Below are 27,154 nucleotides of genomic sequence, written 5' to 3'. Positions count from 1 at the left end.
CAGCTGGACCCCTGGTGTCGGGCTCCAGGCTTCTCCTGGAGTGGCAGCCCCACCCCCACCCTCGAGGCCTTCGCCAGGCCCTCCAAGTGGACAAGCCCAGAATACAGACCACACCTTCGCGGGGCAAGACTGCTTTATTAACATCCTCCTTGCCACGGGACGTCTTAGGGCTGATTTCTTCACTGGGTTTGGGCTGGGCGGGGCTCTGGGTGGGGGTGTCGGGCTCCTCACACGTACTGTCCAGCTGGGACCACAAAGCACTTGGGGAAAATGCCGATGCGGCCATCACAGTGACCCTCCAGCCATGCCTGGTCCACTGCATGCAAGGGGAGTCAGGGTTCCTCAGAGCACACCAAGCAAGGTCCGCTCACAGAAGCCCCTCATGCCCCAGCAGCCCACTGACCTTCACACAGGACGTCCACGACGTCCCCCCGCTGCAAGGCCAGGTCCTCGGGCCCCCGGGCAGAGTAGCTGTGCTGGGCCACCACCTGGCAGAGGGCAGGTCGGCCACCTGCTCCCTACGGCGGGAAGGGGGGCTGCAGGGCTGGAGAAGGGCCCCAGGGTCCCCCGTGCCCCACACTGAGACCCACACCCACGCAATCCTGAGGCTCACCTGGCACTGGAGCTGCAGGACCCCCGGGCTGGCCGCCGCGTCCCGCCAGGCCCTCTGCAGTGCCTCCTCCCCGGAGAGGGGGACCCAGCGCCCCTTGTTGCTGGGGTCTCGGTAACTGCAAAGAGACTCCCCAGAGTGGCGTCGAGGGGGCAGGGGGTGCTTCTGGCGGGGCGCTGCCCTCTGGCCTCTGCAGTCCTGCCCCACCTCCCGCCCGCTCACCTGAGCTGCCCACGCTGGGCCTGGCGAGGCAGGGCTTGGCTCAGCAGGCTCCGTAGGCTGGACAGGTCAGCTCCTCTAGGGACCTGCAGGGCCAGGGTGAAGGCACACTGCACCGTGACGGTCACCGAGGACGCAGGGTCCCCCACGGCCACTCCCTGGGTCAGGGCAGAAAGGCAGTGGTCAGTCATGAAGCCTCACATCTGCATGCCCAGGGCCCGGCTGGGGTGGCCTTCGAGCAAAGAGGGGGGAGGGGCTGGGGCTCCAGGCTTGGAAGGCTCTATCAGCTGGGGTCCCCAGGGCCTGGCCTCAGGGCCCCCAATCCCTGAAGAGTGGGGGTGACATGCAGGACAGTGCCTCTTACCCCAGCACCTGAGGGATCCTCCAAAGGGCTGGGGTCTGGCGCCCCTGCCACCAGCGGCCCTGTGGAGGGTGACAGAGCAGGGACTCAGATGGCCACCACCCCCAAACTGGGACATTTTGGGGTAGAGTAGCTGTTGGTACCACATGCCCGCTGGGAGGCCCAAGGTAGCCAGCCACCTCCCTCGGGGGCAAAGAGGCCGCTCCCAGCACCCCCAGACGCCTGCCCAGGACTCCCACCACCACGAGCCTCTGCCCACCACCTGCTGCTCAGGATGTCCTTACCTGGAGGAACCTGTTTGCCAACTTGCTCCACACGGGGCCTCTGCAGGAAAAGCCGGGGCCTCTGCAGGAAAAGCCGCAGGCTGGGAGCAGGGGCCAGGGAGGGGGGCCCTGAGGATGGGGCAGCTTTCCCTGGCCTGGGGCTTGTCGCAGCAGACCCAGTGGTGAGGTTTATGGCCAGGGAGCCAGCTGATCAGCAGGAAGCCATAATACAACCCATGTGGGGGTGTATTCAGGGCATGAACCAGGTCCCTAGGGGCCTGGAGACCACACACAGCCTGCCTTACATCGGTGGGGAAGAATCTGTCATGCCCCCCACCGCCACCACCAAGCACTATGAGATGGGAGCTCCAGCTGGGGGTCCCCGGTGACCCTGGAGGCTGAGGACCCAGGCCAGGGGCCAGCTGGACCTCACCCCATGTAGGAGGTGCTAGAGGGGCAGCGGAACCTCCCAGAGGGGCCCCGGGGTCCAGACCATCCTGAATCAGATTCTGGCTTCAAGGGGGGGGGTCTGGAAGTTTGACCATAAATGAAGTGTTTGGACTGTATCAGATTTTCCAGCTGGTTAAAGCCCTTCAGAAGCTGTTTGCTATTATGTCAGGAGGGTCAAGGACCTAAACCCCCAATGTACGAACCTAGTAAAGGCAGCCTTAACCTGCGGGGATTTAATGAAGCTCAGTCATGACAGAGAACAATTGCTTTTCAGGGCACAGGTCTGTTCACCTTGAGTTAATGGAACATCAGTGAAAGGGGAGAGACTGTCTGTTTTCTTATCGAGTCCTTGGATAAACTGCATGTTAAGTTCAACCACCTTCTCTGCGCATGGACGACCCCTCTCCGGGCGCTGGCCCTGGGCGGTGGCCAGCCACACCCTCCCGGGGGTCCCTGCCTAGGAGAAGCCTGTGTCCAGGAAGGAAGGCTAGGTGGATGAATGGTACAGAAGCCCAGGCTGCAGGCCAGCGGCGGGGGGAGGACCACCGGACTCCAGTCTATGCACCCGTGAGCACCAGCAAGCTCCCCAACCCTGGCATCCAGCCCTGTCTGTGCCCTGACAGAGGAAGCCGATGAGGCCACCTGCCCTGCCCTGAGACCCTCACAGTGCTTGGCTGTGGCTGCTGGTCCCCATGCTCAGCCTGGTGGGGGGTGTCCTCCCAGCACTGTGGCCCCTGTCCCCCCCCACTGCCGACCTGGGCCCGGGCTCACTCACCTGCTCATCGTAGATGACCTGCACCACCTGTCCAGAGCCAACCTCTGTTTCTGCCTCAAGGGGCATCCTGGGACCACAGGGGGTGGCAGTTCTGCAGGGGCCTGAGTCTCCAGCCCTGGGGGGCGGGGGGAGCCCTCATACCCAGGACTTGCCCAACTTGTTCCCCCCCCAACACAGCCTGAGAGGAACCCCAAGTGTGGAGAAGAGGGGCAGCGCAGAGCACGGCCCCGGGCGGGGAACTGCTCTATGTCCCTACACCCTGTGCAACCTTGAGCAGCAACCCCTCTCCCGAGTTGGGACAGCCCCACCTGTGAGGTCCAGTCTGGCAATGCCAGAGGAGTAATTACGTCAGCCCACAACCCAGCCAGCTCCCTCCTTGGGCACCTCGGCTCCGAGCCTCGGTGCTACTTGGAGTCATGGCGACCTGAAGTCTCAACTCCCCTCTGGTGCCCACTGAGGCTTGGGTGCTGCTTCTATGAGAAGGGGGCACAGGGCTCTTCCTCACGAGCAGGATGGGCTCAGGACAGTGTAAGCCCTGGGCATCTGGACAAAGGGGGCATGGGCAGGGCTGAGAGAGGCTAGACACCTCTTCCCTGGCCTCAGGGGCTGCAATGCAGGCCTCACACCAGGGCCTCTGCCCCAAGAGGAGAAACCAGCATGCAGAGGGGAGACCCACTCCTTCCTACCGTGGGGCGGCTCCAGGTCTGCCTTCACCATCGGCATCCCGAACCTATGGGTACAGAATGACATCTGTCAGGAGGCAGATCCCTGTGGGTGAGTGTCAGGGCAGGGAGGCCCAGCATTGCCCCCGCGCCCTGCTACCCCAGGCAAGACTCTCACACAGAATAGGCTGCCATTCCCAAGTTCAGATCAGAGCAAGGTTGGGGAGCCCCGAGGGAGGGTTCAGAGCATTTTCCTCCCTTCACAGTAAAAAGGTCTGAAATGCTCAGGCCTGCAAAATCACAGAAGTCTGGGCTGGCTGGAAGGCTACCCACCCACCTGGGGCTGCTGAGGCTGGGTGCCCTCGTGCTGGTCTTCGGGGATGGCAGAGGCTACCACCTGGTGAGGGACAGCAGGGGACAGCAGAGTCAGGGGCCCTGTGATGTCCACTCCCAGCCTCTGCTGCCCACCCCACACTCCTGAGTGTCCCGTCTGCCGGGTGGGGGCTAGAAGGTAGGAACAATATGTCTGATAAAGGAAAACATCTGTGTTGACAGTTTTAAATTTTTTTTTTTTAAAGATTTTATTTATTTATTCATGAGAGACAGAGAGAGAGAGAGAGACAGAGGCAGAGGGAGAAGCAGGCTCCCCACGGAGCAGGGAGCCCGATCCGGGACTCGATCCCAGGACCCTGGGATCACGACCTGAGCCAAAGGCAGACGCTTAACCGACTGAGCCACCCAGTCGTCCCGACAGTTTTAAATTATTTTTAATACAACTTCTGAAATATTTTTATTTCTTAGAAGTCTTATACTGTGATAAACAAACTCTAAATTCAGATTAATGCAGCTCAGAGCCACCTGGCCCCTGCCAGCAGATGTTTGCAAAGATGAGGTGTTTGGGGCATGTGACCTCACCAGCCCCGTACCTGGTCACACACAGCGTGCCGGCCCTCGGTGACCTCGGTGGGTGCTGGGGTTAACCCAAGGGCCACCAGCTTGAAACCCAAGCGAATTTTCCTTTGTGCACAGGGGAGTTACTTCTCTGCATTCCACCCCTGCTCCCAAATGTTCTGGGATTTTGGTGATGCTGCGTGGCCCAGGCCAGCCTACCCCGGCCCTCCTTGGGATCTCACTCTCTGGGGCAGAGATGCAGGGAGACATAGAGACAGAAAAATACAGGGAGGTGCTGAGGCCAGAAGAGCATGGCTGAGGTAGAGGCAGTTGGGGACAGCACCGCCTTGGGGATCCCTGCCAAAAAGTCATGAGCCCCCTCCTCTGCAGCCAGCTTCCGGTGGGTTCTGCCTCCTGGTTCCAAGAGCCCAGGATCTGTGAACTCCACTTGAAGACACTGGCCCTGACCCAGGAAGCTCAGGCACTCTGCAGTTTGGGGGTGGCCTTGTGCCCACTCTCCACCCACCTACGGAAGCCTTTCTAACAACAGGTGCCCCTGTGAGCTCAGCACCTGCGGGCTGCTGCTGGCCCCCCGAGCCCCGCGGCCGCAGGACGTGAGCCGCTGTCCCCTTACCTTGGCCTTGCCTAGGAAATCCACTGGTTCCAGATGCTCCAGCTGCCGCCTGTGGGGCCGGAAGACCTCACCTCTGGGGACCTGCCGAGGCTGCAGGGGGGCCTGTTTCTGGAGGGGGTCCGGCCAACGCAGACCTGAGCATCTGACCAGGGCTGTGGCCTCAGGGACCCTCCGCCCACTTCTCACAGGCCCTGGGAAGTCCTTCCCCAGCCCCCACACCAGGGCACACCGGCCACCTCCCTCTAGAAATTTCTTCATCTCACAGAGTTGGTCTTGGGGGGCCTGGACTGTGGGCTATGGGCCCAACAGCGCCCGGGGGATGGGGCCGGCCTGCTCTCCACCTGCCCCCCCCTCACCTGCAGTTGGTCCAGGGCGGAGTGCAGGTCGTCGGCCCCTTCCGGCCCCTTCGAGAGGGCCTCCTCTAGGCTGTGGGTGGCCTCAGCCCAGAGTCCCAGCCGGCACTGTGCCGCCCCCACGTTGAAGAGCACCTGGGAGCGAGGTGGGAGATGACAGCCTACTCCCTCACTTATCTCCCCTCCTCTGGCCTCACCCCTGGTCCCACCCCCAGAGCAGCCCTTCAGTCCTCAACTTCCCCCTCTGCTCCCCACCCCTCCCCTGCCTCTTATCCGGAGTCCACCCCAGGCCCGCACCAGGTCCCTCTCCTGGCCCCGCCTCCAGTCCCGCCCCTGGCACCTCTCCTGGCCCCACCTCCAGTACCTTCCCGGACCACTCTCCTGGCCCCGCCTCCAGTCCATCTCCTGGCCCCGCCCCCAGTCCCGCCCCTGACCCCCTCTCCTGGCCCCGCCTCCAACCCCTCTCCTGGACCCACCGCCAGTCCCATCTCCTGGCCCCGCCTCCAGTTCCGCCCCCGGCCCGCATCCTGGCCTCACCTCCAGTCCCTTCTCTGACCCCCCTCCTGGCTCCACCCCCAGGCCCTCTCCTAGCCCCGCCTCTGACGCCTCTCCTGGCCCCGCCTCCAGCCCCACCCCTGACGCCTCTCCTGGCCCCGCCCCCGCCCCGCCCCCGGCCCCGTCGCGCCTCAGGCACAGCGCCCGAGGGCCCTTCTGGGTGCCCAGCCTGAAGCGGAGCCTGCCTGGCTCAGTGGCTCTGCCGGGCAGGCCTCACTCTCCAGACGCCCCAGCTGCAGCGGTTCATCGCTCTGGCGCTTCTCTGCTCCGAACATCGGGGCAGATTGCCGAGCTCCGGGAGCATCCTCTCCGCCTGCCTCACCCCCACGCTGCGTCTGGCCTGACCCCTTTTGCAGCCCCTTCGACTGTGTGCTGCCCTGCTCAGTGCCCTGCTCTGGGGTGCTGTCCAAGGAGCCCCTTCCTCTGTCCTGTCCCCTTCCTCACGCCCACCCCCGTGTGAAAAGACGTTTGGACGGACAGGTTGGGTCGGGTTAAGGCTGTCGCCAGCGGGACGTGCTGAGGGCAGAAGCGAAGTTGCCCCGGTGCTCCTGGGAGCCGACACCGCCCGCTGACCCCTCGGCTGCTGCAGGGGCAGCAAGTGCTTGCCCAGCTCGGCCCTATGTCAAGAGAAACCAACCCGTTCTTCCCGCGGCCCTCCGTCCCCATGGCCTGCCAGGTGACCCCACACTCCCAGAGCCAGCTGGCCACCCTCTGGAGATGCTGCTACACGGCTGGGTGGGGGTCACTGCCAGGCCAACACCCCATGCCCCACCCTGCACTGTTGGGTGCCCTGGGCCAGGGGACCCAGGCGGGCTGTGGAGCCCACCCGGTGGGACTTTCCCACGATTTGTTGATTGCAACACAGGCTGCTTGGAGAAGGCTCCAGGCAGCATGTTTCCGGGAGTGCTGGGGGTGTCCTCTCGATTCCCCTCCCTTGGTGTCAGCCACACGGAGAGCCCAGGGTGGGGGCTCACAGCCAAGCTGTATTCCTTCTGACCCCACCTGCCTCCCTCTGCTGACTCTGACCCTCCCCTGCCCTTCTCCTGGTGGCCTCCCACCTCTTCTGCCCCTAAGCTTCCTTGGGGTGAAAGTGTGGTCAGTAGGGGTAGCGGGGTGTCTCAGGCCTGAGGGAGCATATCAGTCAACATGACCCCACCTGTGACAGTAACAAGACAGTGGGCCCCAGAGGACGGGGCCTGAAGGGGCTCCCGGGCCATCCACCCACAGACAGCACCCCCAGGGCCCCCAGCTGGCCCCACCTCTTGAAGGCCCGCTCCCCGTACAAGTCTGGTGCAAGCTCACCTCCCAGGCCTTCAGCTTGAACCGCAGGCCCAGCTGCGTATAGTCAATGGTGGCGTTCTCCCTTAGCTGTGCCAGGGCCAGCCGGAAGTCGGACAGGGCCTCCCGGAACCTGTGGGCAGTGGGGGGTTGGGGGGGTGTTCTCAGTGGCTGTAGGGAAAGGGGCCAAGCCCTGCCCCAGCCTCCCCCCACCCCCATCTCCAGGGACACCTGCTAGGGAGCAGTGGTGGCCACCCAGGTCCTAGCACATGGTAGGCACTCAAGTCCCAACCAATGGGTCAAGGGATCAACATACAGACGTGGCTGTGGGAGGTAGAGGGGGCACCACGCCTGGGGTGTGAGGTGATGTCAGCTCTCATCCAGCTCTGCCTTCTGGAAATCTCACTCCCCTGCCTGGGGCCCCTGTCTGCACCCCAGGCCCTCTTCCAGCCCTGGCTGTGTAGAGTGCCCTGAGCATTTCCCTCCTGCTTCTCAGGACCCCCATCCCCTGCGGGCCTCCCTCTGCAGAGACCTGCCGGAAGCTCCTGAGCCTCCACTGGAATCCCTATCTCCCCCAGGCAGTCTTCTGGACCCATGTGAGGAGGAGGTTGCCCCCAGAGTCTGCCTGCTTGGCATGGGGCCATCTGCGGGGCTTGTCCTGGGGGCTAGGTGAGATAGGGGGAAGATGAGCTTGTCCTGCAGAATGTTTCCTTCTCTGGGAAGGACCACAGTGCAAAGCGCCCAGGTGAGCATTGAGGACCCCAACCACTTCTGTGTCCCGGGACACACCATTACTGCAGCCCTACTCTCAGTTTCCACATCTGCAGAATGGGTATAATCACACCATCCCTGCTACAGCAAAAATGTGCTGAGGAACAAAGGAGGGGATGCCCATGAAAGCACGCTGTGAACCTCGGCATAGAGAGAAGTCTCCCCATGTAGCTGTGCCCTGTGTCCCGCTCCAGCATGAGCACAGTGTCTTCTCCAGGCTTCCCTGGGGCTGTAGAGGAGGGGGTTGGCAAGAGGAGGTGACCCATGGGGAGAGAGGGGGAGAGGGGAGCATAAGAATGGACCTTTCAGAGAAAAGGAGCCATCAGAGGAGAAACAAGGCATCCCTGTGCTCACCTCTCCAGCTGGAAGTTGGCCACTCCTCGCTGGAAGAAGCCAACAGCCATGCAGGTGTCCTTGGTCACTGCTTGGTCAAATGCCTGGGGACAAAAATGCCCATGGATCGCCAAGGTCTGCAATTCTATCACCCCTGTGTCACACAGTCCAGGCAGATGACCAGTGGCAGGGGGCCAAGGAATTCCATTGGACCCCAGGACAGCCACCTGCAGATAGAAGTTTCCTGCACCAGTCGGGGCCTCCAGAGCTCATGCCTGTGTGCCTGCATCCCCATTCAGTTTTCCTTGGTGCCACAACCAGAATCAGCCTGAGCTCCCGAAATGCAAAGAGCACAGCGAGGTGTTGTCATAAACCAATTGTCTGCCATGAGGACAAGGGGAAACAACAGAAGGGAACACTCCAGCACATTAATAATAGTTACCTCTGGGGCATGGAATTATACAAGATTTTTGTCTTTTTAAAATCCTATTTCTGATAGTTCATACAAAATGACACTTCTTATCTATTAGAATCAGAAAGACGGGCGCCTGGGTGGCTCAGTTGGTTAAGCATCTGCCTTCGGCTCAGGTCATGATCCAGGCGTCCTGGGGTCGAGTCCCACATCAGGCTCCCCGCTCAGTGGGGAGTCTGCTTCTCCCTCTTCCTCTGTCTCATCACCCCTGCTCGTGCTCTCTCTCTCTCTCTCTCTCTCAAATAAATAAATAAAATCTTTAAAAAAGTATTAGAAATAACAAGAACACAAAAGTCTTAGTATGTATGTAAAGTACAGCTCTTCCCTAAACTTCACTCAAACGAGGTTGACTATTCCTAACGAGATTTCAGTTAAACACGGGTAATAGGAGGGGCATCATGGTCTTACAAATCTGGCCAAATGGGGGGCTTATTGCAGAACTGGGATTGACCTAAGGTTGAAGGCACACACGGAGACATTGATGTGGGCGGGGGTGGGGGCACTCAGTGCCAGAGAAATCCATTTGTTTGCTACCCTGCCACACAGAGCAGCCAAGTCAAGGTCACATAGGGTTCCTATCAACAGACTGCTTTCCTACCTACACCCCCCCTCACCCTGCCCTGCTCCTCAGAGAAAGTTTTAATAATTATAGCCATTCCATCTGCTTTAAAAAATCTCCATATTTCCAACTAATGTGCCCATGCTATTATTACTTAATTTTATTGACTTTGGACAGTCCTCCCTCTTCTCTTGGGGTAAAGAATTTAATACCATATTCTCCTGCTCACCACCTCTGTCCCTTCTCTAGTTAAATCACAGTTTATGAATAAGTGATCAATGGATTGGCCCTATATCTACTTTTGACTGAGCTACCTAATGTCTGGTGATTATAGTCCCTTTCTTGGATAACACTTTAAAACTGAAATTGTTATTAAGAATTGTAGATTCATATGCAGATGCAAGAAATGACAGAGGAGATCCCTCGTACCCTTTGCCCAGTCTCCCCCCCAACTCCCGTGGTAAAGTTTTACAAGATATCGACATTGATGCTCTCCTACATCTAATTCTCTTTTCATTTGTGTCATTTTCCAGGTAGCTGCCACTGATTGTCTCAAAAACTGCAGGATCCTGGTTCTTTCTGTTGGTGATTTGGGGACCAGAGAAATGAGTAGGGCGCTGCTGGATTTTTGTATGCACCTGGGGAACATACATCACTTTAAAGAACACAAAGTGTTTAAAGGGCAGAGGGTGGTTCTGTGCTGCCCTCTCAGCAGAGGGGCTGTGTGTGCTAGCCGGTGTGCACTCTTGAGCTCTTGGTTCTGTTTTGGGGAACAGATTGGGAAAAAGATGAGTACTTAGATCTGGGGTCTGGGTACCAACAAGACAGACCTCATCTCCTTCCCATCGCCACAGCTTTCTGATGGAGTCCCCGCTCTAAACTCCACACCTTGGGGGACAGGCAAGCCCCTTGCAAGCAGGATCCAGCGTCCAGCCTATTTCTAGGTATTACCACGATGAGCACCTGAGCCAGCAGCTCCCCAGTCCTTCCCTGTGACCACAGAGTCTGGCACATGGTCATCACCTCGAGGAGAGGGCGAGGGAGGCCGCCCCCGCATCATGCCCTGACTGAGTTCAGGGTGGGGTCCCTCGACCACACAGCTCCCACCTGCCTTCGGTGTTCACTGAGGCAGAACACTGGGGGGACATCCCCAGATGACCATCCGGAAGAAGGACGGGGACCCCGGGCTCACCCCTGCAGCTGGGTCTTTATCGCACGGTAAGATTCCCCAGGGTCAGAGAACAGCCCTCCCAAGGGGTGGGGTCTCTGCGACCAACCCTGGGTGCCGGGCTGTCGGGCCCCTGGCTCACCCGCAGCGCGGCCTCCGGGTCCCCGGCCAGCAGGTGCACGCAGCCCACGTTGAAGCACATCCTGGCGGGCGGCTCGGGGTCGCCCGAGAAGAGGCGGAGGGCGCAGCCCCAGTCCCCGCGCGCCACAGCCTGCACGCCCCGGTGCCAGTCGCGCACCAGGTCCCCTAGAGAGGGCATGGCGGCGTGGACACCCGTCACACTGCGGCCGGAGTCTGGCTTCCGGGCCGGAGCGCGGCGGGCGAGGCCGGCGGCGGTGGGGGTCCCGTGAGGGATCCGGCGGGACGACTGGGGGCCGAGGGCCGCGGAGCAGGAGCTTCAGGGTCCGGAGGCCGGCGTGGGGATGTGGGGGCCCCCCCTTAGAGGCCGGCAGGGGGTCCAGACCGAGGGGGCGCTTGGCCCTCGGAGCGCGCGCAGTCCGCGAGCCGCAGGGGCGCCACGCCTCCTGCCCCACGGCGCCCCCTGGCGGCCGAGCGACCCCGCCCCTCCCCGAGTCGGCCCCGCTCCGTCCACACGGCCACGCCCCCAAGGGACCGCCCCTCTATATCCGACCCCGCCCCTTCCCCCCGCTTCTGCCGCGCCCCTCCGGACTTCCGCCGGGAGCTCCCGGAGCTCGCGTTTCCCGCCTCGCACCGCCCCGGGCCGTGTGGGTCTCGGTGCGCCAGGGAAAGCCGTCCGGGCCCGCCGCTGCCGCGGCCGGGCCAGGGTTCCGGGCGGACCCCGCTGGCTCAGGTGAGCGACCGCTGGGGCGCGGGCCGAGGTGGGGCGGGCTTGGGGCCCCCCGGGACGCCAGGAGGTAGGGCGGAGCCGGGCCGGGCTGTGGCCGAGCTGGCGGCCTGGCCGGCCCCGAGGGCCCCCGCCGGCGCCCCGGCCCCGCCAGCCCGGCTCTGCTGGGACGGGCGAGCCGCGGGAGCTCGCCCTGGGGTCCCCACCCAGCGGCCGGCGGGCCCGCGCTCTCCCTCCGCGGGGCTAGCAGAGGCCCAGCGGTAGGGGGGGTCCCGAGCCCCGCCCGCGGGACGGCGGGACGTGGGAGGTGCTGGTGACACTCGTGGGGACCGTCCGTCCCTTGTCCTTGTCACCCGTCCCCGCTGTCGGCCCCCGGTGGGGGCGCGGCGAGCGGGACTAACCCGGGCCCCGGCCCGCCCCTGTGGCAAGTGCGCCCCGCCCTGTGCCCCGCCCACCTCGGTGACCCTGAGGACCTCCTTCACCGAGAACGTAGAGGCCCCTAGAGCCCCAGGTGGCGCCGCCTCCCCCGCCCCGTGCCAGGAGCCCCTCCTGGAGGTCCGGAGTCGCCGCAGGGGCCTCTGCCTTCTCAGCCCATGTCCCTACTGCCAGCCCGGGTACGTCTTACTTGCTGTCACGCTCTTAGCACTCGTGTTAGTCGGGGTTCTCCGGAGAAACAGAACCGACAGGTGCACAGAGAGGGAGAGACTGTGAGCAGTTGTGCGGGCGGGCAAATCCGGAATCTGCAGGCTGGTCCGACAGGACGAGACCCGGGGAAGAGCTCCGGCTGCCGCCGCTTGAGTCTGGGGGCACGTTCCCCTCCCCTTCGACTGACAGGCCTCCAACACCCCCTCCCCACCCACACCTCCAGTCCCGTTCCCATGTTAGGAAGGGTCATCTGCCTCAGACGAGTCTACTGCTGCAGATGTTGATCTCATAAAAATACCCACCCGGCGCCTGGGGGGCTCAGTCGGTCAAGCCTCCAGCTCTTGGTTCCCGCCCAGGTCGTGATCTCAGGGTCGCGGGAGGGTGTCCCACCTCGGGATCCGTGCTCAGCAGGGGTCCCCTCCTCTCCCTCTGCCCCTCTGTTCCTCCCCTCCCCCCATGCTCTTGCCCCCCCATAAATCAATAAATAATACTTTCCCAGCAACCTGTGACTATTTGACCGACTCTGTGGGCACCCGTAAAATGAACCATGGCAGCACGCAGCCCCAGAAACGCTCCCGTAGACAGGCTCCGCTCCTCTGTTTACATAAGAGAACACCCAGGGGAGGCTTGTATCCTCGATGGCTCTCAGAGCCCGAGCTCAGCTGTGACTCGCGACTTGGCTTGCCTTCCATGTCGGCCATCCTCCTTCCCCTGGGGCCTGCGGGTCCTGGGACCTGGGAGCCACTCTGCTCACTTATGGCTTCTGTCTCCTCCCTGTGTGACCTGGGCCAGCTCTCTGACCCTGCAGGCTTCCTTACCTGAGGAACAGGAGTGCTGAGTCCTGGCCTGGTGGACCTGTGAGGACCCACGCCTGTGGCATGCTTGGGAGGGCACCTGGGCAGCTTCCTCAGTAAATGTCCAAGAGCCTCTGCCCCTGAGGACCTGCTTCCTCACCAGTGGGGTCTGGGTTTCCTGATCTACTGGCCTGGAGGTGGGTGGGTACCCACGGCGGGATCCTGTCCTTCCTGAATCCCCCCATGTGGACATCCCTCCCACTCCCCATCCTCCCTACCTTCCCTACAACGTTTGCTCGGGGTCATTCCTGCATCTGTGCTCTGCCCTTCACAGCCTCTGGGGCCACCGCCTCAGTGCCTCTCCCACCAGCCCACCTAGGTCCCACCTAGGGCTCCCCAGTGCCGACAGCTGCGGCCCCCCACACCCTACCCCATCCTTGCAGCTCAAACCTTCGACCTGACACCCCCTCACCACTCACACCTCCAGTCCTGTTCCCTTCATCTGGGCTGGAGGAGCCCGGCCGAAGTGCCCAGTCTCTTTCCATCCTGAACACAAGCCTCGGGTGGGTCCACTCCCTCACTCCTATGGTGGACTTCCTCCTCCTCTGTCCTCAGCCCCACTCCGCCCTGTCCTGCCTCCCAGTCCAGGACCTGGCTACCTGCTTCCAGAGCAAATGGAAGCAGCTGGCAGGGACCCCCCTCCCCAGTGTCTGCACCCACAGATCTGCCCCCTCCCTGAGACTGTCCCTGCTCCCACAGACAGGATCCTGCCTGTCCCCTCTCCCACCCCATCATCATTTCCCTTCACTAGGGCCAGCCCATCAACATACTGTGAGTCCTTCCATCTTAACCCCCTCCCCAAGGTCACACCCCCCTATTTCTTTACTCCCCTTTGCAGCAAAACTGCCTCAAAGAGTTCTCAGTGTGTCCAGTACTTTTGCTGTGTACTTTTCAGAAATTGAGATGTAATTCATGTATCAGCAAGTTCACTTTTAAAGTGTGCAGATCACTGTTTTTGTCCTATTCACAGTATTGTACAACCATCCCCGATAATTCTAGAGCACTTCATCGCCATTGCTGTCATGCCCCATCACCCCTGTCCCAGCCCCTGCCAACCACTGATCCCCGTCTCTACAGATTTGCCTCTTCTGGACATTGCATATAAATGGGACCACACAGCACGTGCACTTTGTGTCTGGCTTCTCTCACTCTGTGTCATTTTTTTGAGGTTCATTCCTGTTGTAGCCTATATCAGTTTTGCTCCTTTTTGAGACTGAGACATTCCATTGTATGGATGGACCCTGTTTTGTTCATCCATTCCTCCACTCATGGGCATTTGGGCAGTTCCCACTTTTTGGCTATCACGAAAAATGCTTCTGTGAACATTTGTTACAAGTTCTGTGTGGACGTGTTTTCGGTTCTCTTGCGTAAACACCTAGGAGCGGAGTCGCTGGCTCATGGGGTCACTCCATTGAACTTTGTTCCAGGTGGCTGTCCTGTTCCACATTTCCATCATGCTGCTTGCTCCTGAACCGGCTCTAGGTGGCCTTCCCGCCATCACTTTACCCAAAGGCTTGTCGGGGTAACCAGCAACCTCCTCCTCCTGAGCCATGGGGGCCCTGGGCATGGCCCATCCTCCCCACTTAGTGCCTGACCTCCAGGTCATGGCCTCCCCCGGGTCCCCTCTGCCCCCTGGCTGCCCCTCCTGCCTCCCCTGGGCTCCCGTTGTTTATTACCACTGGGGCGTCTGCAGCGTCTGCTCTCATACCAACTTTTTAATTTCCATAATAAAAAGATAAAAGCAGCCCCGTCCCGGTCACTGTATACTATGTGTACTGCGGCTCTCTTAGTCATAGCCCCAAACTAGACACCCCCAGAAGTCCTGCGGTGGTGGAATGGGTAAGCAGGCTGCGCCCGCCCGTGGAACACACTCCGTGGAACAAGGGAGGCAGCAGCTTGCGGGTCTCAGGGAGCATGCCGAGTGAGAAAAGGTCGCACACTTTGATTCCATCTATATAATTTTCTTAAATGAAAATTATATAAATGGAGAGCAGATTAGTGGTTGTTTGGGGCCACTAACAGATTATGCTCTAAAAGGACAACACCGAAGGGTCCTGTGGGGCAGACCGTCCTGGGTCTTGACTGAATCCGTGTCAGGCCCTGGTTGTGATGCTGACTACGGTCACGTCTGGAGGACTGGATATAGCATACAGGGGTAGCTGTTTTCGCTCAGAATGCGTGTGTATCTCCAGTTATCTCAAATGTTTCAAACAATTTCTAAAGAAGGTTTCAATTACAGGTTTTTCTGTTTTACAGATATCCTGAAGGTTGAAATGATTAATGAGCCTAAGATTCGTCGAGCTCTGAAATTCAACTGCTTAAATGTTAACATAGAAAACTTCCTTCTGTCTGAGCTAAAATCTATTCCCAAGCAGGTGTTGAGGCATCTGGAGTGGCCGATCTGAAGCTGGCCTTCTCAGACGGGTGGCCTGCTGTCCTGAGGGAGGCCTCCCAGGCTCCTGCTGCGGTCACCCTCTTCCACGTCAGTGTTCTGGGGAGGCCCGCTAAGACTGTGTGGATCACACAGTTCCTACATCGGTGGAAGAGTCCAGAAAAGGGAACCATTTCCTAAGGTAAGAATATGACTCAGATAGCGGTCAGCATAGTGCTGGGACTTATTTTTAAAGGAATGCAATAATCATGGTTAATTCTGGAGCACAGGTGTCAAAGAAATGGGCAGGAATTGGGTTTAGCCCAATACAAAGAAGTTGGGTTTTTTTTCCCCCTTTCTAAACAACGGGAACTTTCCAAGAAAATAAATAAATAAAAATAAGATTTTTCTCTCAGGAAATAAAAATAGCCTTGGTGTGATTGAAATGCTTGGTGTTGGAGACCAGCTTCCTGAGTCCTGGCCCCGACCGGGGCTGCATCTAATTCAGGGTCACGGAGCCCCTCCGTGGAGGGTTCACTGAGGAGGCGCCCACCATCGGCCACGTTTCTGAAACCCACAACTTCAGCCTGTTCAAAGGCTCCTGACCGTTGACACGGGCGCTGAGGACCTCACCCTCCGCCACCCCAGGAAATCTTGAAGAGGAAAACCAGAAGGACATGGAAGGCAGCCACGCAGACAGGAAGCGGCTCAAGATTCATCTCCTTTAAGGTTCAGAGTTGAGACTGTAAAACTGGGAAAATTGTAACGCACTCCTGCAGGACTCCATGGTGGTCAAGGGCTTCATCCTCCGGGCAGATGGGAGTCCTGGTCCGTGGGCACCGGAGTGGCACCACCCACTCTGCTCTCGCAGACCTAAGCCAGCCTCTGTTACTTGGCCTTGCAGTTTCAAACAGAGGAATGTGTTGCCACTGGTCTTTGAGCTCATTTCTACATGCGGCCCTTCCAAGCAGGTGTCTGTCTGGGCCAGGATTGGAAAGTCAGATACAAGACAGTCCCGCAGCTGTCTGGGGCCCTGCACCGTGGCCGCTCCGAGTGCCAGGGCCTGTCTCCGCAGCGTGTGCTGCTGTCTGCAGGGGAAAGCAGGAAGGGGGGCCAGGCTTAGAACCTTAGAGCAGACCCACAGCATCACGTTACGTCCGATGAATCCAATGAAACAGCCAGTGCAAAAGGGAAGAGTGTACGTTGCATGAAATGAATGAATGAGCAAGTGGGTAACACCTTGAAACATGCAGGGGTGAGTCCTGGATGCTAAGGGGATCCCGGAGAGAAATAACGGGTCATTTACTGCCAGGCCAGCACAGCAGCCCTGGAGGTCAGAAGGAAGCAGAATATCTACGAGGAACACACAAATCCAAGGAAGCCTGGATTTAGCCAAAAAGGAAGGAAATCATGCCCGAAAAGGTAAAAAACAAATGGAAGAAACCAAAAGGAGGAAGAGGGAGTTAATAAAGAGAAAAGCTTAGTGAATTAGGTAATTAAATCAGGAAGTATAAAATTAGTAAGACCAAAAACTAGTTCTTAAAAAGACCAATGAAATAAACTTCTGACAAGACTAAGGAAAAACAAGAGAGACGTAAACAACGTTCAGCGTTAAAGAGCGGAGAACCACACATCTGCCACGTCCACACCGATACTGTGGTCATAAATGGGAAAACCTCCTCAAGGAATCGGATGACTTCCTGGCAATCCAATCTATCCGAACAGACCTGAGAAGAAACAGGAAACTGGAGCAGGCGATGAGCGTCAGAGACCCAACAGGCTGAAGGGTTCCAGCCACGCAGGCAGTGGGTGGGCCGCTGCCAGCCCTGCTCGGGCGCACGGCCCGGCCAGCGCTCCGGCTCGGACACGGGCCCCCAGCCCCAGCCGAGCCTTGCAACAACGCAGCCCCTGCCTCGTTCTGGCTGCAACCCCCAGAGACCCTGAGCAGGACCGCGCGGTCAAGCCGCTTCCAGTTCCTGACCCCTGACCCTGCGCAGGACAATAAAAGATTGTTCTGCTCTAGGCACTGAGTTTGGGGCCACATTCGTTTGGCAGCAGAACGTGACTGATGAGAGGCCAGCGCGGTCAGGCTCGGTGACGAGGGCAGAGCTGGAGCCCTGGGGAGCCCTGGGGAGACCGCTGTACAGCGGAGTACCTGGTGTCGCCTCCCGTGTGGGGCTCATGGAGCAGGTGGCCCCATCTCCTTTCCGAAGCTGAGGTTTCCTCATAGCTTATTTTAACATTTTTTAAAAAGATTTTAAAAATTTATTTGAGAGAGAGGGCCTGAGCACAAGTGGGAGGGACAGAGGGAAAGAGAATCTCACGTTGACTCTGTGCTCAGTGCAGAGCCCGACGTGGGGCTTGATCCCACCACCTGGAGACCATGACCTGAGCTGAAACCATGAGTCCCACACTTAACTGACTGCGCCACCCAGGCACCCCGATTTTTACTTTTAAAATATCATTTGTGATTTTCTTTTCTTCGTGAATACTAAGTGGAGTGTGTTCCTTGTATAGTGTTTAGGAAATACAAAAAAATAAAATGGAAAGTAGAAGTGGGGGTCTGCCCCCCCCCCCCGGTGCCTGTGTGTCCTCCGCGTCCCGCCCAGTGCTGACGGGGCTGGGGGTGGCCTGGGCCCGCACTGTAGCGGGGCTGCTTTCGTTAAACGCAACTTTGTGCCACATTGTGAGGTCCTTTTTCTCCACGACATTAAATGTTTTTGTAAAGTGTCGTTTTTAAGTAGCCATTCATCATTCACATGATTTCTACCCCATTTTTGGACAGCGGGGGGCCCTCACAAGAGCGGGCAGGGAGCTGGAAAGCCCAGCTGAACGGTGGGGCCTGTGACTTCTGCCCTCCGCCCCCTCCCCTGCTGCAGCCCGGACCCTGTGGGAAAGGGTCCTGGAGGCGGGACTCAGGAGGGGCTGTCCCACCTGAGCGGTGACGCAGGGCCGAAGCCAACTAGCTTAACCCGAGTGACCCTTGATGTGTGCACAGTGGCGAGTGTGCAGAAAACCACCACTTCCAGCCCAGAAACCCCCGCAGCTGCTCCAGAGAGGCCCACCCCCCCATACGGTATCTCTGGAAAGTTGCTTTCTTGTGTTTTAGATTGGTGGTCTTAATTTTTAAAGAAAGGAACAACTCTTAAGTGAGTAAGTGAAAAATCACTCCCACTAGGCCGGATAGAATAACAAGGACAGACACCAACAAGTCAGTGTTGGCAAGGATGTGCAGAAATCGGGACCTTCGCGCGCTGTGGCGGGATGCAGTGTGGCGGCTCCCCGGCTCGGCTCGGCCCAGCTCAGCCCGTTCCCCCGAGAAAAGGCGGCATGTATCCACAGAAACACCTGTGTGTGACTGTCCACGGCAGCCACAAGGTGGAAATAACCCAGATGAGTGTGGCCCCTCTGTACCACAGAACATTATTCAGCCACGGAAAGAATAGGTGCTACAGCGTGGACGGACCATGAAAACAACATGTTGGGTAAGAGAAGCCGGATGCAGGCCACATATGGTAGGGTTCCATGTGTGTGAATGCTTAGACGGGCGAGCCCCGGGGGGCAAAGTGGGTTTGTGGTTGCCAAAGGGGGGGGTGGGGAGCAACGGCTAATGGGTACGAGTCATCTTGGGGTGATGAACATGTACTGGAATTAGGTAGTGGTGATGTTTTCTCGTACCTAAATATACTAAAAACACTGAGTTGTGCACTTTAAAAGGGTAGATTTTATGGTGTGTGTATTATATCAATAAAGCTTTAAAAAAATCACGGAGTTGTGTGCCCAGACATTTAATTCAGTTTGAAAACCAGTTGAAACAGCTTTCGAATTAGTGTTCTTGTTGAACCAAAGAGACACGAGCGCCCCCTGTTTTCAGGGGTCCAGGCTGCGCGCTCCCCATGTGTCTGGGGTGGTGACCCCAGCCCCACCTACATTTGGGATTTGGGGACAGCAGAGGGAGCCCCTGGTGGTGTTGGGTCCGGGTGCAGCATCTCTGCTGGGGGGGCAGCCAGGCTCCTCTGGGGCTGCCCTTCGGTCTGGCCAGCTGCTTTCTCGGTCGACACCAGTGGGCCCAGCAGAAATATGTGAACCACACATGTGATTTTAAATTTTCTAAACACTAAAAATATAAAAGGAGAAGGTGAGGTGCTCCTGGCTGGCTCTGTTGGTGGAGCGTGTGTCTCTCGAGCTCAGGGTCATGAGTTCAAGCCCCAGGTGGGCATAGAGCTTACTTGTAAAAAAAATTTTTTTTTAATGAATTTTAATAATATATTCTAACTCTAGTATTCCCTGAATATCACCATTCCCACCTGTAATTGATATAAAAAATCAATCCTGAGACATTTTATGCTATTATCCCAGGTGTATTTTGCACTGAAACCAGGACGTGGCTGACTGTGGGATGGGGGGGCCGGGCAGTGCAGGCCCAGGAGGGGACGGGCCGCCCATGGGGGCGCCGGCTTCTGGAGTCTGAGGCTGGCGCTGACCCCTTGCCCTCCAGCCTGCTGCGCCGTGTTCCTGCCGCGCGTCCTGTCGGTCACATGGCGTGGCGGCCATCCACGGGGCCCGAGGGCTGGGTGCTGCCTGTGGCGGCCCGGGGAGGAGCCACGCTCTCAGAAGGGCTCTCCTTCACAGGCGGCAGTCCACTGTCACCCCCTCCTGGGCCTCGGCCGCCCCGTGGTGAAGGGCACAGGAACCACGTGCAGGGGGGTCACCGCCGGCGCCTCCATACGTGCAGAAAACAGCATAGGACAGCGGTGGAGGAAGCATGACCCGGCGCCCAAACGAGAATGCTCTGATGACCTACTTAAGGTCACCTCAGTTAACCACTGTGGCCTGTTCTCCTGGGATGGATGGACAGACGGGTGCAAGGCTGAGCCCCAGCCCCACGTGGCTGCATTGGACCCTCAGCCAGCAATGTAGCTTCTTTTGGGGACTTTTAATCTCTGCCCTTTTCCTTTAATTTCCACCTTTCTGGGTTATTTGAAGGGCAGCTTTAGGTCAGGGGACACCCTGAAGTGTCCGCTCCATGCTGCCCCGTCCAAGCGGAGGCTGGTCCTCTGGGCTTCTGGCAGGGTCCCTCCCACGGGCGAAGCCTGCAGTGGGGAGACCCCGGGCCTGAAGGACGTGCCTCCCCACCCATCTCAGAGCAAGCCGGGCCCCGCGCTGCTTCCCCTCCTGTGGAACGGAGGGGACAGCCAGGTCACAGCCAGGGCTGGGCAGGTGTCGTGAGCCCCCGCTCTGTGGTTCTCATGCCTTCACGTACCCCCACGGGGCCCCAGCCGGGTGGTGCTGATGCCAGGGGGCTCTGTCTGGCCCTCTTTCCCCCCACCAGGCCTGGTTGAGGGGATGGGTTTCAGAAGGCCTTGGATCCGGCCCGGTCGGTGCGCAGAGCGGGAGGCCTGGTGGGCACAGGGCTGGCACATCTGGGGGCCCTGGAACATCCCGAACCTACAGCAAATGCGTGAAAATAAAGCAGCCAGTTATTTTACCAGCAAAATGGGTTTACTGGGGAATGGCACAGGAATTGGGATTCAGGACAAGCAAGCCATGGCGAAAGCACAGGCAAGTCTGGGGACAGCGCACGTTGCCAGGGACTGCTTCGAATGGACGTCCCGCGGAGGAAAGTGGGGGCGCAGGGTGCCGGCAGCTTCTCTGGCTGAGCTGCAGGGCGAGGGCGGAGCGGCCCCTCCTCCGGCCGAGGGGGTACGGTGGTGTGGACGCGCATCTCGATCTCGTCGTCCCGTCGGGCTGCGCCGCCGGATGCTCGGGCCGAGAGCTCCCCCTGCTGGCCGCCCGGCTCCACGGAACGTGGGGCTTCCAGCCTGCGTCGGGCCGGACCGCGCGCGCCCAGGCGGGCGCCCAGTGCAGCTCCGCGGGGCTGCGCCCTCCTGCAGGTGAGTGTGCCACTGGGCCGGGGCCCCCACTCAGGTGCCGAGCAGGGGCCAGGGGCGCGGGAGCCTCTGCTGCGGGTGGGCTGTCTGAGGCAGACGTTCTGATGGGTGGCACGGTTCCCAGCAAGACAAAGTCGCGATGCCTAAATGAGTTGCACATGTTGACGGTTCATTTTAAATGGAAGTTCCTCACCCCCGTGGGCTCCGTCCCTGGGAAGGCCTGCTGGTCTTGGTGTGGCTTGCAAACCCTGATCCGCATTTTCAGCTCAAGACAATTTGGACTCCAAGAGGATTTTTTTCACTTTAAAATGAGGTCAATTAAAACAGTCTGCCTGGGGTGAACTTGACCTTGGTCTTTGCCACTGTTTTCATTCTCAGAAGCACATGGGCTTCACTGCGCTGCTGCCCGTTGTGGAGTTCGGATTCCAGGCTCGGGAGCAGAACAAAGGTTGTGTAACGAGAGCTGAGCTGGGTTTTCCGTGGCCTCACCCTTTCCCAAGGAGGAGGGTCTGGGTCTGTCTACCTGCCCTGGGGCTCGCCTGAGGACACAGCCCACCACCCACCTCTGGCTGCCACACTCCTCAGAGGAAAGGGGAAGGTAGCCTGGAGCAGGTCTTGGAATTGTGGGGGTTTCTCCCCTGAGATTAGAAAAGCCCCTCTCCCACAAAAGAGCCACTTGGTCCTCTGCCCCCTTCCTAGGCTGACCAGCGGAGCGGGTGGCTGCCATGCAGGGGAGGTCATCAGGGTCATGGCAGTGTGGACAGGGCCTGACCGCCGGAGGTGATTGGACCGCAGGGCAGCGTTCCTCCTGGGGTGACTGACTTGAAGGGGTCAGAGGGACCTTTGCCCTGCACTGATGCTGGTCTTTATTATAATTCTGATCAGAGTGAGGCTCCACCTTTTTAAGAAGAGCCCACAGGCCCACACAAGTGTCGGGACGGCCAATGAGATGGGGGTGGCCTGGGGGTCTGGCTCTGCTTGAGGAAGGGCTATAGACAGGGCATGTCTGCAAGCCCACTGCCTCCCCTTGAGACCCTTTTAGCAGCCCCCAGAGTGGCCTGGAGCTGGGCGGTAGCATAGGGAACTTGCCTACAGTGGGACCTGAGATGGAGGCCAGGAGGAGGAGTCACCATGTGGGGCTTATGGAAACCAACCAAGTGGCTCTCAGTCAGTCCTGCTGGAGCTGGATGCTTGGCCCTGTGTTTTTGGAGGGGAGACATAAAAGTGTGCTGAGCCAGAATGCTGCACCCCAGGGAGAGCTCCCGCCCCCCCCCCCATCATGCTCTTTACTCTCCCGCCCACAGCCTTCCGACCAGGGAATGCAGGCCCCAGCATGCACCGGCCTTTCCCCGCCCCAGCCAGGGGCTCACTGCCCGTGGGGCTGCTGTGGATGGACCTGCCTGAGAGGCCGTCCGGGCATCCACTGCGCACACCGTGAGGCCTCAAGGGCTCCAGAAGCGTTAAACAGTGAGCTGACACCCTGGAGCCAGGCCAGGACCTCGGCCTTGCTGAGGCTTGCAGCAGCTGTAAGTTGGCCCTACAAGGAACTGGGGTCTGGGTGAGGCATGTCTGTTGGGGTGAGGGAATGACCAGAGGAAGGAACGGGCGGGGCTCCGGGTGGATCCTCAGAGAGGGGCCCATGGGACCTGGAGTGTGCCCAGCATCCCCTGTTGGGGACCCTCTGGTGGGCCCAAGAGTCATCCTCCGACCTGAAGCCAAAGGGGCCTCAGAGGTCTCCTTGGCACAGCCCACCAGGGGACCTGTGGCACTGACCTCGCCCTCAGTACCCAGTTCTGTGAGGACCCCCAGGGAAGGGCCAGCAGTAAACAGACAGGTGGACAGGATTGAGACTGTGACTCAGCGGGCGTCAGGGGAGGGCAACCATGAGGGATGTGAGTGGCACCCCTGCTACGTGGGGGACCAGCAGACAAGGAGAGTACCCCCTCCACCTCCTGCCCCTCCCCCCGAGATCCCTGGCCATGGGCCTCAGGGAGCACCTGCCTGTGTGCCCCGTGGGGCCCGTCCCCAGGCTCCCAGTGCCAGGGTGCCAGAGACCCCCAAAGAGGGTGTGCTGTGGGGACCAGTCTCTGTCTCCTCGTCTTAGAGACCCCTGCTGCTTGGAGTGGCCCGCCCTCGGGCCCCCCAGGGGCCAACTCGCTTCCGGTGGGAGGGGCAGTGGGAAGGAGGCTTCTGGGCAGCAGGTCCCGCGTGGGGGCGGGAGGGGGCTGGGTCCGGCACTGGTGGGGGCCACGGTCGGGGTGGGACAGGTACCGGGGTGGGCCGGGCGCCCCGGGGATGCTTTGGTCGCGCCAGCTGGAGCACTCTGGTTCTCAGCTGTGGCCACGTATGGTATTTATCAGGGACTTGAGCTACTTTAATGTGATGTAAGAAAACACTCGTGATTTCAGAACGAGATCCCGGAGGAGACCCGCAATGAAGAGAAATTATAACTTTGCTGTGTTAAAGCGGGAGCTGTGCCTAAAGCATCTCCTTTCTGCCAAGTAGCCTTCCGTGGCTTGAGTTAGCAGACAGGAGTCTGTTGTCAGGAGCACACTGGACCCGGAGCATTGACCTGCCCAGGGGCGCCTGTCCCTCCGGCCGGCACTGGGAGGGGAGAGGCGCTCCACAAAGTCCCAGGGCTGACCCTGACCAGATGTCTCTGCAGAGGGACAGACAGCCAGAGGGACAGGGTGTCTTTCTTTTGCATTAATTTTTCCAAATTTGCAAATGTATTTCATTTTCCAAATATCTTACTATAGGCATAATTGCCTTTGTAAATAGTAAAAAATCAATTAAAAGCAAATAGAAGTGAACAGTGGTGTAAGGGAAGAGCTGGGAGAAAACTGGGGTTTGGTCCCAGCTGAGCCCGTTTTCCTGTCTGTGAAGGCACCCTGACCCTTCCCCACGGAACCAGAGCACCAGGTGAGTGTCCAGCCCCCCTGTCATGGTTGAATTGTGTCTCCCTAAAAATTCACGTGTTGAATTTTGGGTGAAAAGCCCCCAGCACCTCAGAATGTATTTGGAGATGGGGTCTTTCCAGAGGTCATTAAGGTAAAATGAGGTCATTAGGTTGGTGTCCCTTCTGAGAAGAGGAGAGTGGGACACAGACACAGAAGACGGCCGTCTGCACAGGAAGGAGAGAGGCCTCAGGAAGAACCGACCCTGCCAACACCTTGATATTTGACTTCCAGTCTCCAGAACTCTGAGACATTGAATTTCTGTTGTTTAAGCCTCCTTCTGTGGTGCTTTGCATTGGCCACCCTAGGAAACTCCTACCTCACCTCCAGGGGGCCGATCTCTGGACAGGGTGGGCTTGTAAATGCACTGTGGGGACCACCCCGTCCCACAGTCCCATGTCTTCCTTTCCTGCTGAGAAGCGCAGGGGCGTCCATTCACCTGAGCTGCGGTGGGTGGAGGTGTACACGCCTCCGGGGCAGGTGGGGAGTGATTTCCAAGAAGAGGACAGTGCAGGCCGACATCATTTATGGACTTAGGTGCAGCAGTCCTTAGGAGATGAGTGATTACAGTGAGCAGAGTGTGCTCCGCGTGAGGTGCGCTTATTGCAAGGATGCGCGGCGCAAGCCCAGAGCTGCCGAGGCCTCACTTGAGGCCCATTAAAATGACAGCAGATGCATTTTAAAAAGACAGTTTTGCCTTTTTAATAAAGGCAAAGAGAAGGGAAGAGGTGAAAAGCCCCATGGAGGTGGAAGGCCCTGCTGAGTGTCGCTCTCTAACCACCTGAGAAAGCTAGAGCCCGAGGCAGAGGGCCGGCCCCCAGCCACAGCACCCCGGGAGGCTCCAGACTGGAAACAGGGTCTTGGGATGTTTTCAGGGGCAGGGGCCAGACTCTGACCCTCCGGGGACCTGGGCCATGGCAGCCCAGTGCCCACCTGCAGGTGAGGATGGGGGCGTTTCTTCCCGACAGACGGGCCAAGAGGAGAGGCCTTCCGGGCCCTGGGTACCCACAGTGAGGCCCGCGGTTCCCAGGACTGCCCCCTGCTCAGTTCCCAAGCAGCTGTTCAGTGCCTCACTCTTAAATATGAGCAGCAGTCCCCAGACACTTGAGCAAAGCTTCTGAGAGGAAAGACACTGGGCGAGCAGGAAAGAGAGCGTTGATGCAGAAGAATGTGTAGAAAACAAAGACTGAGTCATGAGGTCCTCTGGGGTGACAGGAGAAAGAACTCTTCATTAATAAAATTTTGATAGCAGAAATGAATAATTCAAGATCATTTTGCAAAATAAAGTTCAGGAAATCTCCCCTGAAGGTAGAGAAGGGGAAAGATCAGAAAATTAGAGGTTTTTCCAGGAAGCCCAAAATCGGAGTACTTACACCATGGTGTGCCTGGGTGGCTCAGTCAGTGAAGCGTCTGCCTTCGGCTCAGGTCATGATCTCAGGGTCCTGGATTGAGCCCCATATCAGGCTCCCTGCTCAGCAGGGAGTCTGCTTCTCCCTCTCCTCCCCCCTTGTGCTTGCTCTCGCTATCTCTGTTGCTCTTTCTCAAATAAATAAATAAAATCTTAAAAAAAAAAAAAAAAAAAAGAGTACTTACACTACAGGGTGGAGAACAGGGAGGCCAGGACATTATCAAGGAAAAATAAAAGACATGTCCCAGAACTGAAGAACATGAGAGCACCTGGTGGACCCCACCCCATCCATCCTCCTGATATGCTGGATGCTGTTAAGGGAAGGCCCTTCAGAAGGAAAAGACAATCATCCTACATGACGTTGGGAGTCAGGTGGCTTCAGACCTCTGGGCACCAACACAAGGGGTTAGAAGACAATGGAGGACCATCAACATCACATATCTGGGGGATGGCTTCTCACCTACGGCCCACACACACAGCCAAACTTCCAGCCAAGAGCTAGTGCCCAGGGAAGACACTTCCAGACAACCAAAGGCTTATTAAATGTTCTTCCTTTGCAGTTCTTGTCAGGAAGATTCTGGAGAATGTGCTCCTCTGGAAACAGGAGGAAAACAGAAAGGTGAGGACTTGGAAGTCAAGGAATGCAGGATGCACCAAGAGAAGAGAGAACGGGAGTCCCAGGGTGAAAGCTGTACCACCGGGTTGGAGAGCGGCTGTCCAGACGGAGACAGGGGGACAGAGCCTTTAAAAACAGGTGATCGACTTCCAGGCTTGTTGAAACATGCGGAGGGAGGTCCTGCAGCGCTGTCAGGGTCCCATCGGTGATGGTGGTAAAGAACAGCCAGCAGGGAAGAAGTGATGTACTTTGTTCTATAATCTACTCCCCTCCCCCATCCCTAGATAGGATCATTTCTACTGATCTGTCTTCAAATTCACTGATTCATCTGCCATCTCCAATCCACTGTCAAGCCCAATCACTGAACTTTTCATTTCAGTTATTATACTTTTTATTGGAGAACTACCATTTAGTTCTTTTATAGAGTTTCAAATAATTTCCATTTTCCCTTGTCTGTTTACTCATGAAGACCATGTTTTCCTTTAATTTTTTGGACATGTTTTCCATTCGTTCTTCACACTTTTTTGTTTTTAAAGGTCTTATTTATTTCTTTGACAGAGAGAGAGCGAGAGCACACAAGCAGGGGGAGCAGCAGAGGGAGAGGGATAAGCAGGCTCCCCGCTGAGCAGGGAGCCCAACACGGGACTGGATCCCAGGACCCTGGGTTCATGACCTGAGCCGGAGGTGGATGCTTCACTGACTGAGCCACCCAGGCGTCCCTTCACACACACTTATAATAGCTGTGTTTATCTTTGATAAATCCAACATTTGAGCCACTTGGAGTTGGTTTCTATTATCTGGGTTTTTTTTTTTTTTAATTTTTTCTCCTTGATTATGGAGTCATTTTTTCCTGTTTCTTGGTAGATCTTGTGATTTTTATATTATGTACTGAACATTGTGAACGATACATTGTAGCAGCTCTGGATTCTGGATTCTGTTATCTTCCTATGAAGAATGTTGATTTCTGTTCTAGTAGGCAGTTAATTTCTAGCTGATTACCTTGAACAGGTGAGCATGGCTTGACATTTTGTTAGGGTGGATCTTTGTCTTGGTGGGACTCAACCTACAACTCGACCTACAATCGACCAATGTTGATTCTACTGGGGCTTGGTTTTAGTTGTTGGCAGGGCAGGTCAAGAGGGGGCTCACTCTGGGCATCGTCCTAAGCCTGGCCTTCCTGGAGTCTCGGCTGG

General features: G+C 58.1%; 2 protein-coding genes across 10 annotated transcripts in view; one reads left to right on the top strand and one right to left on the bottom strand.

Moving 5' to 3' along the window:
• Window positions 1-115: 115 nt before the first annotated feature.
• Window positions 116-10,968, bottom strand: NOXA1 (NADPH oxidase activator 1). 9 transcript variants are annotated; one of them, XM_078062087.1, is made up of 15 exons: window positions 10,497-10,511; window positions 8,177-8,259; window positions 7,964-8,051; window positions 7,076-7,184; window positions 5,222-5,353; window positions 4,866-4,973; window positions 3,678-3,737; window positions 3,365-3,408; window positions 2,679-2,793; window positions 1,475-1,535; window positions 1,194-1,252; window positions 833-987; window positions 614-728; window positions 404-518; window positions 116-316 (listed from the first exon to the last, which is right to left on the bottom strand). In XM_078062087.1, the coding sequence occupies exons 3-15, from the start codon at window positions 8,017-8,019 to the stop codon at window positions 228-230; spliced, it is 1,218 nt and encodes a 405-aa protein (XP_077918213.1). In that variant the 5' UTR covers window positions 8,020-8,051; window positions 8,177-8,259; window positions 10,497-10,511; the 3' UTR covers window positions 116-227. The 9 variants fall into 9 exon arrangements, with proteins under 9 accessions (XP_077918213.1, XP_077918210.1, XP_077918211.1 ...); XM_078062084.1 differs by lacking the exon at window positions 7,964-8,051 and having other exon boundaries at window positions 833-915; window positions 10,497-10,968; XM_078062085.1 differs by lacking the exon at window positions 7,964-8,051 and having other exon boundaries at window positions 833-915; window positions 1,475-1,514; window positions 10,497-10,968.
• A 99-nt stretch (window positions 10,969-11,067) lies between these two features.
• Window positions 11,068-27,154, top strand: part of EXD3 (exonuclease 3'-5' domain containing 3) — a 77,354-nt gene continuing 61,267 nt past the window's right edge. The window contains 4 exon segments of the mRNA XM_078061312.1: window positions 11,068-11,225; window positions 15,094-15,291; window positions 22,285-22,506; window positions 25,906-25,964. Coding sequence (XP_077917438.1) covers window positions 25,930-25,964 — 35 coding nt within the window. The 5' untranslated portion in view covers window positions 11,068-11,225; window positions 15,094-15,291; window positions 22,285-22,506; window positions 25,906-25,929.

This window comes from Halichoerus grypus, chromosome 14, assembly GCF_964656455.1.
Source record: "Halichoerus grypus chromosome 14, mHalGry1.hap1.1, whole genome shotgun sequence".
NCBI classification, from domain to species: domain Eukaryota; kingdom Metazoa; phylum Chordata; class Mammalia; order Carnivora; family Phocidae; genus Halichoerus; species Halichoerus grypus.
The sequence above is the reverse complement of the archived record's forward strand: the minus strand, read 5'-3'. Positions and strand labels throughout refer to the sequence as shown.